We start from the raw sequence: 14395 nt of genomic DNA on the forward strand, positions 1-14395 counted from the left end.
TGTGACCTCCTGTAGTGCAGGACAAGAGGGAAAAGTAGGAGGGAGCCTGTGGGAAACACCCAAAAAATAGAAACAAAAACACACACAAAAAAAACTTAATTACAGAATTCACTAGCCTCCCTCTGTAAAAAAAATAAATAAATCTTTCCACATCAAAGCTGATACTCAAGACAAATTCATCATATCAATAAAGGCTGAAGAAATTAAATGCTAACCACTTAGGTACCTTGTAAATTTTAGGTAATATTATTGAATTCCAGACTTATGAGAATACACGTCTTTGTTATTCTTACAAATTCCAGAAGAAATCCACTTTGCTATTAACAAACATAAAACATTTTCTGTCTTCACACTGGTATCTAAGACTGCACTAAAAAGGTAGGGGGAAACAGCAGAAATAATAAAATGTGTGATAGGAACTAGATTATAAAGTAAACAAGAAATGAGCAGGCTATCACTTCATCACAGTATCATTTGGAAGAGAAAAGATTAAGTATTACTAATCAAAGCAAGAAACTTTACAGTATTCATTTTCTATCTGCTGTTAGCGGGACCACAAGTAACGTAGTCTTTAGTGATGTATACCATGCCACAGAAACTTTGGTTTTGTCAGATCTCCGTGACTGATAGTCAAAGACTAAAAATAAGATAGAAATAATTGCCCCAGCCCCACAGCATGCTAAAGAAAACAAGAAAAATGAACACACTTCAAAAGAGATGGAACAGGAATTTTGGTGGCAATTAATGAAAGCTTTTATTTTCTTCATTTTCCCATCTCTTTTCCACCATCTGTTTTCATCTCTTACAAGTCTTACCTGGATCTGAGCTACCTGTTCCTAGCTGCGCACACGCATTATCATTTTCTTGTAAGGCTTTTTTGAAGTAAAAAATTCCTAAATTGTGCTTTCCCATTGCAAAGTGGATGCAGCCAAGATTGTTCCAGAACATGCACCTTAAGCATTCACCTGAAAGAAGAGCAAAAGACTGTTTTCATAAACTGAAAAACATCACCAAACCCACAAAACATTTCTACCACTCATGCATCGGTATTATTACGGTAGCTTATTAAATATGTTCTTCAGCAAGATGTTCAAGGATTATGCAGTTATGTCCCTGTCTCAAGTATTGTAATAACCTGCATTTCTGTGTATCATTCTACTTCTCTGGGAAAGTTCACCCAAACTGACCTACAAGTAAGCAGCCAGAGACCTTCAGATCTTATGCATCATGTTTCAGGACACCCAGGTATAAAGCCAATTTGACAAACTGCAAGTTGAAGTAAGTTTATCTGATTTTTTTCAGTGTTTAGTGTATATAAACACTTCTAGTTTTTTTTTTCCCTAACAGATGGCTCTTGTAAAAAGGAAATTCTTTAATGGCGTTATCTACCTACATTTTACAAAATAAACAAACATGTTAAGCTAACCTTACAAGCAGGAAATGCGCTCTCCTTCCTAAATAGATCATGTTGACATAACACTGTAAGAAGCTCCTTCTACACAATAAAGGACAGAAAAATAAACTTTTGACTTATCTGCTGGTAACTGAAGCTTTAGTGTGTTACTATTGTTAAAAAAAAAAAAAGAAAAGAGAAACCCACACCACTACAAATCAAAACAACGAAAACCCAGGTAATTTCCAAACAAACAAATGAACCTGACATTATTTTAACCATAATTTTGGGAGACTTAAGTGAACATTACACTGTTGCTTACACAAAATAGTAATTTTAAAATATATTTATATTTTTAATAAAATGCTGAACTATAGAAAATACTTTAAGCATAAAAATTGCCAAAAAATAAGTTACAGCGAATGTCAAAGTTTCAAAATGTAATGCCAGAATAGGCATTACTGCAAATACTTTGTATGTTTTCTAAATCATGAAACTTATCTGAAAATACAGAACTTTCTTAAAAACTTTAGTCCTATGATAAACCCAGGGCCAATTCTGCGACTTCTATCGTCTAATTGCAACCTATGCAACAACATTTCGTACATAATTTCTTGTGCTATAAGGGCTTTTAAGAGTACTATCACAAAAACAGCACTGACCCAGCAAGTGGAAGTAAAGATGTTTAGTAGCTTTATTAATAGCTTTAGGTTAAGTATTTTTTGAAACCGTCACTCTCTATTAATATAAGACAGCTTTCTCTCTATTTTTTAACAGATGACATCTAAAAATCTCAAACATATTTAAGTCAGTATACAGTGTGTGTATGCATACAATGTATGTATTTCTATTATACAAATAACTCTATATCTAAGAGCATACACATGCCTTCTGTGCATGTATACACAGACATACTTTCTAGATATAAAAGTAACTTGAAATGGCATTCAACAGAAGCCAAACCTTAACACTTCATGAAACATTTGATTTTTCCCCATGATAATCATCATAACTGCTATAATTTCATATTTGGGTACAATCTAAAAATCTCATTTCTAGATCTAGAATGTTGCCTTTTGTTTTATGTCTTGATTTACAGAACTGAATTCTGTATGTATGAACACTGAATGTCTGCCTTGCAAACATTACATTTACAGCTTCAAAAATTCTTAGATAAATAATACATGATGCATAGATACATAATCCAGTGACTAAATGAACATTTGATGAAAACCACAACAGCATTAAGTGCAGAAGCACAACAATATAGTTGAAAACATACCTAGGATATAAACCCATGACATTTAGGGTCTACCTCTAAGTAACTATTAATATGCTTAAAATTAATATCAACAAGTAGTCCTATTTGTACCACACATTTAAGTACTTGCAGAATGAAGTTTTTTTATTTTATTTTACCTGTTTTCATGAAGCCTGGATGTTCAGCAATGTTTGCACTGTTTAAAAGTTTGACTGCTTTACGGTAATTGCCCCTCAAATATTCAAAATTACTCTTAAGAAAGAGAGAAGGAGCTGACTGTGAAGGAGAAAACAATAGTTAATTATCTCATTTTATGATTTCTACTACTAATGTTAAATCACTCCACAATCAGCTTGCCCCTGCTGCCATTTTAAGGAGAGATGGGCTTAGGCCATACCGATTTCATGAAGCAGCATTTCTTTGTTGAACACTTACCTCTCCTGAACTACAAATCTATACAGATTTTTTGTTGTTACTGCTCTAAAACCAAACGTTATGCTACAGAACTCTGTCATGGCAGTGGCCAAGTGCAGAGAATCTCCCTTTTAAGAGGATCTTTCTCCAGCCTGTCTTCTAGTACACTCCTCCCCATGCTTCCCTCCCTGCGGAGTTCAACAACTTCCTCCTGGGCTGTGATTTTCCTGGCCTGCCACAGACATCATGATCCAGAAAGATTTCTGTCAAACTAGCAGCTGTTGAGACTGGCAACAAAAGGGAAGTGCTCTCCTCCTACTCCCTGCTCCTCAGTTAATGTAGAATATATCTGGGATGTTGGACGTAATTCTGAGTTAAGAACTCCTACGTAAAAAAGGAAACTGCTTTCTAGCAAGAAATAAGCCTCCAAAAAACTTCAAATACAAAAAAACAAGACACCGAGTACCCCAAAAATTAAGTTAAGTAGTTTAAATCAGTGACTTCAGATTTTATTTCCCATAGCATTTATAGTAAACTAAACCTTGTTTCCCATTGCTTAAATTATAAACCAAACTTGACCTGTTTATTATATAGTTTCACTTCTTTTCCTATCATTAAAAATAAACTGCAATTTTCTGAGCAACTGAAAACAATGCAAATAAGAAAATCCTACATTAATTACACTTATAGAAATGATTACAAGCCCAACTGACTATATACACTATTATTTCAGACATCCATCCTCAATACGACTTTCCTTGTAAAACAAGTTAGTAAACTCAGCTTTAAAAGAGGGAACAGACCTAGATTACAGAAACAAGAACTTTAAGAATACTTACATTTCCAGCTGTATTCATAACAGACTTGATCTCCCTTTTGCATGCTTTTAGTGATTTCATCTGGATATAGGCTCTCACCTTATACTGTTAAAAAAAATAATTTTGTTAATTAAAAACAGTAACTTATACAGGTTCGCAAGATGAACCATAGCTAGAGATCTGTTACAAAACATTCTATATACATTTTAAAATTAGGCAGTAAAAAGCTGTTCAAAAAGCCCTTCCAAGGAAGAAATTCTATTCAGAGTACCAACAAGTTTATAGGCTTCACATTTACAAGAAGCAGAAGTGTGTTTTGTTCAATGGTCAACAGCAACTCTATATTCAAATGCCAAGATACTAGCAGTTAAAATGAGACTGATTAAAATAACTGAGCTTTTTAATTCCAGATATTTACCTGCTCAACTGACAATGCCAGTAAGCAAAATTTGATAGAGAAGCATTTTGTTTCTTCACATATTTCTCCACAGAACAGTACCATGAAATAAAACCTCAGCTGTTTTAGACTGTTTGCAAACTGATACAAAAATCAGCAGAGCTAATTGCAGTTTAACAAAACTATGATTAAGATGCAGGAACTAAAGTCGGGATTTTTGAGGTTAAGTCAGTTTCTCCTGTACATGGATCTTACTACAGGAGAGTTAGATAAATCTATTCTTTTGTTTTACAAGATGAAATTCAAGGATGGTATCACAATTCATGCTTAACTAGATTTTATGCAGGTGGTACTCAATTTTAAGAAAGACTGAACTGATACTCTTGTATAAATCACATGTAGACACCTACCTGATGTATCTTAGATTTAGCAACTTCTATTAAAGCTCCACTTTCAGCTTTTTGATTAGAGGAGTCTTTATTTGTATTATTACCTGACTGAGCATCAAACAAACAAAAAAAAAGAGAAAGTGTTAATATTAATCACTCTTAACATTCAGTCTACAGATTCCTTCTTCAGCTATTTTTATCACTCATGAGGCAAAAAAGTTATTTAATAATAAAAAACACATATCCCACCAAATATTGAAACATGAGCTTTGTGATCAAAATCACAGAATGACCACACCAGCCTATGAAGCACGTAGTTCCATGTTAACAATAGTGTTATGCTGCTATGGCATTCAGACATTTTAAGAATTCTCCTACCCAAAAGGACAATACGTACATTCTAGATTCTCTCTTTCATATTATCTCCAATAGAATTTTTATGTACTTTGAAATAAAATATAAGTATGACATCAATAGGAAAAGACAAAAAATGTCCTCTTTTCACTTCTAAGCCACTACTCATTCTATTATTTTTTCCAAAAGACACATACCAAAGATTTCATTTGAAATTTTACCTCATCCTTTCAGGAACTACATCAAACAGATGCTTGATTTCACATACTATGACACACTATGTCAATTCCTTTGACATTGATTTTCCTTTCAAACTTGGGGGTTTTGCATGGTCATAATCCAAGACACACGAAAAACTAAGTATAGTTGACACCAAAGACAACCATCTTGCTATTGCAAGTCTCTGACTTCAGAGATGCCTCTTAGCTCCTTAACGGTAAGAGAAAACGGTGGAATGGAAGGAATAGGCAGCTGCTGTACACACCTAACTCCACTACTAAAACGTGGAAGTTGTCTGAAGTTACAGATGTTCTACCAGTTCTAAAATTCTGAACTACTTTAAAAGACTAATTTTGGATTCAGTAAAAACATACCTCTGATAAACAGGCAGCAGCATTCATGTGATTGTAAGCTTACCTCATTTTTTCCATTCTTGCTGTTATTATTGCCCTGTGAAATCATTTTTTCCAGAACAGCAAGCAGATGCAAGGCTTTCTCAGCTTGGTAAGTTAGCAGGTACAAGTCCACAAGCAAGAAGCACACAGCTTGTGCAAACTTCTCTTCTGTGCAAAGCAAAGAAGTAGAAATGACTTTACAATTATATAAGAAAAATGAAATGCAGACACCAACATACTGTGGATGTGCACATAAACACAAAAAAGGAATTCATTCAAATGACATTAGTATGGAAGCAAAGGCTATAGACAGCTTAACATGTATTTAACATTTATAGACTTTGAGAATTGGTCTAAGTAAATCAGCACCAAAGATCCAATGTCTAAACAGATGAAGCCATATGCCTACACAGAATCCCATATTACTTAAGAGGATTCCATACATCTCTGCATTTCAGGCTTCACTGAGTAAGTTCCAAATAGGTATCCCAAGAACTGGCAGGAATCCAAAGAAAAACACCATCACTTACTAGATTTATTGAGATCCACACACAACATATACTTCAGACTTGTCACTTCATAAATACCTCTTAAAGTTGTCAAATATCCATTTCAGTTTCACTATTGCCCGCTAAATATCTCTGAAATACCTTCTGAACCCCAAACTCAAATGTTGCCCTTGATGTAAGTAAATCATATTCTTCATTCCTAAGTTTATCTTTTTTTTTTTTTTTAAATTAGGCAGATTTACAAATCACTTTTCTGATAACTACAGAAAGATCATTTACTCGTTCTTGTTACTGCGTGAAGAAAACTCTTCTGTCTACACACCGAAAGGCTCTATAAACTGGTACAGCTTCTCTCCAACTGATATAGCTTCAGTATACTGACGCAGATGGTACAAAATAACAGCTTGATTGTAATAAAGCATACTATTTTCAACATCATCTAAACCATCCATTTCTTCAACAGCAGAGTGAACCTGTAAAAAAAAACAAAAAAACACTTGTTTCATTGAACTTTCCATATTTATGATTTTAAAGTGTCAAATATTTTACTTAAAAGAATCCAAAGGTATTAATTCATCTGAAGATAGGTTAGAGTTACAAGCTAATAAACTTCACTGTTGTTCAACATATATGCAGTGAAAAATTTATATTGAAATAGAAAACCATCAGTTGAGTAGTAAAGTAACATTTCCACTTTTTATGTTATATGAGAGTAGTTAGACTTTCCGGCTAAAAAACTATCTATTCAAAGAACGTAGCAGTTCTTTCTACAGTTAACCTCTGAAACGCTTAAGGTCCAAATCAATTTCAACAGTATCTGAAAACTATAAAAGCAGTGTCCTAAATGATTAAAGAGACTCAAAGGTTTAAAAGTAATGTTACTTTTCTATTCATTTATCAAGTCAAGGGGAGAAGGGGCAGAACTTTTCTTTCTATTTCAATTGTGAAGATCCCATCACCATTAATAGTACTCAAATATCACCTTTCACATCAATATGTTTGCATTACCTGGTTCTTCAGCTGGTTAAGGGTTTGCCTCAAATTGTCTGTTGTAGTCTGGTTACTTTTACAGAACTCTGCAACAGCAGTATTCAGTGTTATTTTGTAGTCATCTTTGTTAATGTCTTGAAGGGTATTTAGGTGTTGCAAACAAGCATCATAATTTCCAGCCTAGAAATGGCACATATCAGAAAGGTATTAGAAGACAGTTTAGACTTTGTAAGTTTTAATGAAAGTATCCTCTGTATAAGTCTACAAATGTATTTCCTTCATCAACAGGGAGTGAACTAAAGCTAAACAGCTACACACATACTTCATTTTTATTCAGGTTAATAGGTATGAGAAGCAAGGCAAAAAGTTGAGGTCGTAACAAAGCCTTAAAAAGAATTTTGTAGAGGAAAACAATGGATTAGTTAACGGTTATAAACAGATGTTTCTATGAAAATCATTATTCTGATACTTCATCATAGTAAGTTTCAAGATCATTTACTCTGTTTTCTTAATCTTTCCCCATCACATGTACATTGAACAGCTGCAGCTCTTATCTAAGTCTCAACACATCCTTTTTACATTCATTCCAGAGGAAGTGAGGAAAATTATGATTTAGTCTGTTGAAGTCTGCTTAAGACAGGTTGGCAAAAGAGGGGAGGGTCACTTTCCCAGGACAGGTTTATATATATATAAACATGTACACATTTTAGCTGTTCAATGAATTATTCAAACATTTGGGGACCTACACATGCTTAAGAGAAACCATGACCCAAGCATAACGCTCCTGAGATGTGATTTAATGAAGACATTCCTTTCTTTGACCTCAGGAATAGGCAAATTATTTTTAAGGGCTTCAGAAACACCTGATCTATTTCAGTTTTAGTCTTTTCTGTCTTTTAAGTCTCCTTTGGGCAGTAAGAGTTTAGTCATATTGAGTAGTGAAAGAACTCCAGATTCTTTCAACTAAGTCAAGCCTAAATAATTCTTTGCTTTCTAACGTTTGACTGATATGCACAAATAATCCCCTTCACCTCTTCCAGATCAGGTCAGCTTCCAATCTGGTCAGTCAGATACATAGAATCATTTCCAGCTGTCAACATTTCACAACCCAAAACTGTCTTTTGATTACCACCACCACTCCCCACTGACACGTTCTCCTCCTTTTCTAAGTGCTGTTACACTGAGCTTCTTCCGTGCACCTAACTCCTTCTGCTGAGGAAACCTACACTGCAGAGAAATCCTCCGTGGGCCTTCAGGAGGAGCCCAGCCTTTTGTTCTTCCTGAGAAAGCGGCCGTTCTGCAGCTACCCTTAAGAGACGTACCCCGTCCCTTCACTCTACTATGACAGCAATTATACAATTTGTGGAGAGATGTAGCAGGACATTGACACAAAGTATTTCCACAACTCTGTATCAACACCATGGACTTCCTATTGAGGAGATACATAAACATAGGAATTTACAACTCAACTGCTGGCATGCTCTGTAAGTGGGACAGTCACCTCCCAACGGTTTTCTTCATGTGTTCACACTCAAAGCTTCAACAGGAGTTGCTTTCAGATCACAGCCACAAGGCTTCTAAACATGCTTTGACTAAACACCTTGAACCTTTAAATGCTCAGCTTATTTTGTGGTGTTTTTTTCTCAGCCACTAGTCCTTTTACTCTACTCCATTAGATAGGATCTAGAATATACTATACATGTATTTTATAGTAATTCTCTCAAGACAGAAATTGCAAGTGCAACATGATAACGTAGCATGCAAGACAGTCCACAAGGGTATGTAGAGCAACTCAATACAAAGGAAAACTGACAAACAAGGCACGTTATTAATTCTGCTCCCATCTGCCACCTCCTCAGAGCATTGCAGACTTAGAGAGCTCTTAAAGCAAGAGAAAGATCATGAGATAAACAAGGTGCATTGGACCAGTATAAGACTAAAGATGAAGCTGTCAACAGATCAAGAGTATTTTAGGTATCTGTAGTTAAGCTGGAAAACAGGAAACCCTTTCCTATACCTTCAGTTCTCAGGATCAAAAGTCAAACAGCAAAAAAGTATTGAAAAAGAAAAACTGAGCAAGAAACTCAAGACACCAGCTGTAGCCAGTTTAAGGACCAACTACATGCACTTGATGAAGCAAAAAAAAAAAAGGAAAAATAAAAGTAATAATGAATAAAACATACAAGCAGGAATCTCAGAAAGCAGTATTTAACTTTTTACCTGAAATCTATTTAAAATATCCAAAACTAAACTATGTAAGTCAATGTAGAGATAAAGACACAACAATTACGAGAAAAAGCAATTACTCTTCCTGTCACCTGCTACACTAAATAAAATCAGGAGGCAACACAAAGAAAGAAGCAAAATGAAAGACCTGGTACCTGAATTTTAACACACAAAAGAAATCTTCCAAAAGGCACAAGTCACATATTTAATACTGCCTAGAGGTATCACGTGTTGAATGTTTTAATGTAAAGAGAGGAAATAGCATGCAACCTTTTTAGAATGTAGCAAGATGCCTAAAATGACCCAGATTTGTTTGGTTGTTGTTTTTTAAATACACTTGGTTCCTTTAAATCCTTTAACAACATTTTTAGCTTGAAGTCATTAATTCTTCCTGTATGTCCAATGCTGATACAGGGTAGCAGCCTGCTTCTAATTAACTCATCATATATCTTTTGTGGCTACTAAATTTTGAGAATCAAGATTAAACATGCACTTGCACACTTCATTCAAGTGTCCCCCCCGCCTGTTTTACATTGTAACAGAACAAGAACTGGCTTATAACACATCAATGCCGCTTTTGTTATAATAGCTTGTTAATACATTTGCAGCTGTGCTAAAAAAAAAAGGAACAACAATTATATAAGCCAGTTTAGCAGTTATGTGGTAAGTTAGAAGGATGGGTTTGACTTTGTCTTACCAGAAAAGCTTGTAGTGCACTGCTCGACAGCTCCTTTTCCTGATCAGTAATCCCTGAAGTACCCGCTCCTTCATGTTTCTCAGTACCTTGATCTGTAAAGTGGACAGATGATTACAGAAAAGTTTGCAAATGTGATAAAAGCTATTCAGCCTACAAACATTGTTTCTGCCAGTTCTCAAGATCCACCTGCCAGCAGGAATAATATTCCAAATAACCGCAGCACTCTGTCCCTACTTCACTAAAACATCTCCAGTTATCCAATGATCCTAAGTACATTACCGCGCTCTCAATCAATAACCAAAGTCCTGCAAGCTAACTTGATATGCACACATTTTAGATTTATCTTAAAAGCTGCAACCAGACACTAGAAACAGACTGTATTTACATAAAAGTTTGCAGGGAAGATTACATACCATAAAATAAGTACCCCACTGCATTAGTCAAAAAACCCATGCATCCCGTATACCGCCTCCTACATAGCAAGGAAGGGATGTTTTCTGGGAAGAACATTAAAAAATAAAGGAACACGCAGCATCATTTACCCAGCTCCCTGCTTTTGAACAACGTCTCCTTAAAAGAAAGGCTGCAATCAAACCACCATGGTTAATATTCATCAACAGACCTAGTATTTATTTTTTAAACTTTTTATACTTTTGCACTCTTCAATAAGCCCACCCTATCAAATGCTATCCAGTGATTATACAGCAAGATGCCATAAGCAAATGCTGCCCATATGCTTCATCAGCTTCAGTCCTGATCTCGCAGGTCTTTCACTGACCCATGTCTCTTCCAAGGTGAGCAGCAATAGTTTAATTTGCATCTTCCTCACACTTTTTTTCCCCCAGCACCTTCTCCAGTTCTACTATATCTTTTCCGGATCAAGACGAGAAGAACAGCATGTAGCATTTATGATGGTGGCCTCTCTGAGCACTTACATAATAAAGTTTTCATTTTATATGGTCTTCAATTTCTTTTATACAGAATTTCTAACGTGTTTTTACCTTTTGGTCACTGCTGAGCTTACTGTTCAGGAAGGAGTCTCGCTGAACTCTTTTGACATCATGTAATTAAGAGTTCAGTGAAGTTGCACTGAACTACAGCACAGATGTTCCATGTTAGAGCAGCTGAAAATAACAGCCAATCCCTGCCTTTTACTGAACATAAACTGCTGGTGGAAAAAAAATAAAACAATCACCAGCACCACACCAGAGCAGCTTGTATCTAGAAGCAATACTTCTAGAAGTATTTCCTATGTTTCAGCACGAGTTAAGTAATTTAATGTTTTTGAAGCAAAGATTATAAACCTGCAATGGTTTCCACTTTTGCAGACAATTCTTGAATTTCACAGCAGGAGCTTTGCTCTAACCTACATTTTCCATTTTAGTAGGGTAGGTGGGCACTGTATATTCAACGTCTTCTTTCTCTCCCTAGATTTAAAGGGGGTAATGCAAACTCTGCTAACTTTATTCTTACATCAAACAAATGATGCTCACTTCCCTGTGAGCTCCACTGCAAAATCCATTCCCCCTCATCACCAGTGTACCTAGATCATCTGCTACTGACCAACCATGAAACCGTAAATGTTTATGGACAACGACAGTAAGGGTTAACCAGACCTCCGAATATTCATCAGGTGACATCCAGGGTAGGAATAAAACAGAGTTAAAAATTGATTCATGGTTTGTGCTTGCTGCTGGGAGGACAGCAAGATCCCTTCCATTGTCCCATACAACAACACATTTCCGCAAGAACCGTGTCCCTCATCCTGCATCAAGATGCCAGAGAAGATATTAAAATCTCAACAATCTTTCACCAGCTGGTTACAAAGCAACCTACCATGACTTGGACAAAATTTGGGGTTCAGCAATTTCAGCACTCAGGAGGGATGGATCCTTAGGGTGTTACAGAACTATACACACCTGCTACAAAATCAACTGCACATTATGCAGCTATCGGTGCCACTTGTGCTGCCTCTTCCTTAGAAAGGAAAGGCAGAACAGAAAATAGAAAGTCAGAAAAGCCCAGGAAACTTTTGGCATGCCATGGTTTTCCCACAGCAAAAGAGAAAAGGAACAAGAAGCACTTCTCCTCAAGCTAAACATCTAAAGATCTAAACCCTTACAGCTGCGCAGCTGAACAAAAACCTATCGCCTTCCAAGGACCTTTAGAACAGCAGTGAATAAACAAACAGGTTTTACCCTCCAACTTTCATGCTAACAGATAGGTTATCTGCTTTACTTGCTCAGCAGGCCTTTAAGATTACGCTAGTACAAGTAACGACAATGCAGAGACTTGAGAAGCCAGAAGCTTTGAAGTTGATGAGACTCAGTCTGGTCAAGAGGTTCCTCACGTACAGGTTCACCTCTCAGGAGCGCCATCCAAACCAGCATTGCCCACTGCTACCATCCTATAAAAGCTCATCGAACAAAGATTTCCAGTGATAGTGGTCTTACAGAGGCCTGAATCCTTAAGTAAAATGTCTGAAGTGAAAGATAAACCACAGAGACCGCTAGCTGCCCAAGCTCCACTTACTATGTTAGATGCTGCTTGGCACATCTCCTAGTGAAAAATCAGGACGGATCTACAAACGCATTTTACCATGCCTCTAAATCTGCTCATAGGTTAAAAAAAAAAAAAATAGAGAAAGAAAGAAAAGAAAGCAGAGACTATTCTCAACGAAAGCGGGGCTGTTCCTTCTAAAAAGTCACTTTTACAGATGTTTAGATGTAGAGCTTAGAGATATGGTTTAGTGGAGGACTTGTTAGTGTTAGATCAGAGGTTGGAGTCGGTGATCTTGGAGGTCTCTTCCAACCTAGGTGATTCTGTGATTTATGGCCATAAACTGATGAAGCGCATCTACTACAACGCATTAAGGAAAGCAAGTTTGTGAAATCTGAACTGGAAGCTTATCGAGAAGGTCCAATACTGAAGTCCAGCCGGAGCAATTCACAGCACGGCTTTTTTATTTGAGAACACCACTTTGGCCACTCTTCACCCCTTTTGCCCAAATGCATTTAACACCCATTAAAGGGCTGGAGGCCCCTCTAACCCACTGCAACCCTACCGCCCCTGGTTAAAGAAGAATCTGTTACTCCAGCTGAGCACCACCAGAGGTACCTCGCCTAAAACCTGACTGGTGCAAGATACTAAAGCCCGCTACCCAACGAGGGAGGGAATAAAGCACTCCTGCTCTCAAGGGTTGCAAGTGGCCACCGAGTGCTTGTGAATAGCAGCATTCGCGTGGCACTGCTCGAGGCGCGTGAGGAGCACGCAGGCCGGTGACGGGCGCACCTCACGGCCTGCCCCCCCCCGCCCGGCTCCTGCCCCCTCAGGCACCCTCGGAAGGACACCTGCCGCCCCGGCCGCAGCACCGCGCCGACCGTATCCCTCCGCCGCGGCGGCCCGGGCTCCCCCCGCACCCGCTCACCCGCGGCCTTGTCCGCCGCCATCCCCGCCGCCGCCGTGCGGTCCGTGGGGGGTTACCGGGCCGGGGCTGCCGAGGATGCCGCCGCTTCCCGCCGGGCGCCGCGCTGCCCCCGGGACTACTTTCCGCCGCCTGCGCCGCTCGGACCCTGCCCGCCCGCCGCCGCCGCCGCCGCCGCTTCCGGGTTCCCGGCGAGCTCGCGACGTGCGGCCGTTGCTGGGGACCGTGCGTCTGACGTCAGGGCGCCGAAACGCTCCGCCTCGGGAGGGGCGGGGGAGCGGGGCGCGGTGATGGTGGCAGGGCGGCTCCCCGCCTCCGCGCCGCCGCCATCTTGTGGGGGGCTGCGGGGATCGGGGGGTCCCGGCAGACAGTCATAGAGCCATGAAGGTTGGAAAAGACCTCCGAGATCAGCTGGTCCAACCACCCCACTACCACAAATGTCACCACTAAACAATGTCCCCAAGCACCACGTCCAACCTTTACTTGAACACCCCCAGGGACGGCGACTCCACCACCTCCCTGGGCAACCCGTCCCAATGCCTGGCTGCTCTTTCTGAGAAGAAATGTTTCCTCATTGCCAACCTGAACCTCCCCTGGTGCAACTTGAGGCCATTCCCTCCAGGCCTATCACTAGTTCACATCCATGAGAAGAGGCCGACCCCCATCTCCCAAGGAGTTTTATACACACTTTTCGCACCTTTTATGACCTGGTTCCTGATGTTTACTCTCTCTCTTGGTTCCTCGTTGGCCAAGTACTACTGGTTCACAACCTGTCCGACACTTGCTGCTAGCGTACCTTGAATTTCAGTTTGGTTTTGCATTAATCACTTCAAAATATTTACTAGTTTGTGTGGATTATCCACCTGGCTACCTGAAGTGCTGTTGGTTTGCTTATCGCCGTATCAAATG

General features: G+C 38.7%; 1 protein-coding gene across 1 annotated transcript in view; it reads right to left on the bottom strand.

The window, feature by feature from the left end:
- CNOT10 (CCR4-NOT transcription complex subunit 10) overlaps positions 1–13734 on the bottom strand; it is a 31898-nt gene extending 18164 nt beyond the window's left edge. The window contains exons 1-9 of the mRNA XM_083823169.1: positions 13490–13734; positions 10063–10154; positions 7158–7319; positions 6472–6622; positions 5663–5808; positions 4694–4780; positions 3908–3991; positions 2813–2930; positions 816–965 (exon numbers count right to left, since the gene is read on the bottom strand). Of these exons, the coding sequence (XP_083679295.1) occupies positions 816–965; positions 2813–2930; positions 3908–3991; positions 4694–4780; positions 5663–5808; positions 6472–6622; positions 7158–7319; positions 10063–10154; positions 13490–13511 (1012 nt within the window). The 5' untranslated portion in view covers positions 13512–13734. The remainder of the gene's footprint in view (positions 1–815; positions 966–2812; positions 2931–3907; positions 3992–4693; positions 4781–5662; positions 5809–6471; positions 6623–7157; positions 7320–10062; positions 10155–13489) is intronic.
- Between the last annotated feature and the right edge of the window lie 661 nt (positions 13735–14395).

The sequence above is a fragment of the Anser anser genome (genome assembly GCF_964211835.1).
Source record: "Anser anser genome assembly, chromosome: 2".
NCBI classification, from domain to species: Eukaryota; Metazoa; Chordata; class Aves; order Anseriformes; family Anatidae; genus Anser; species Anser anser.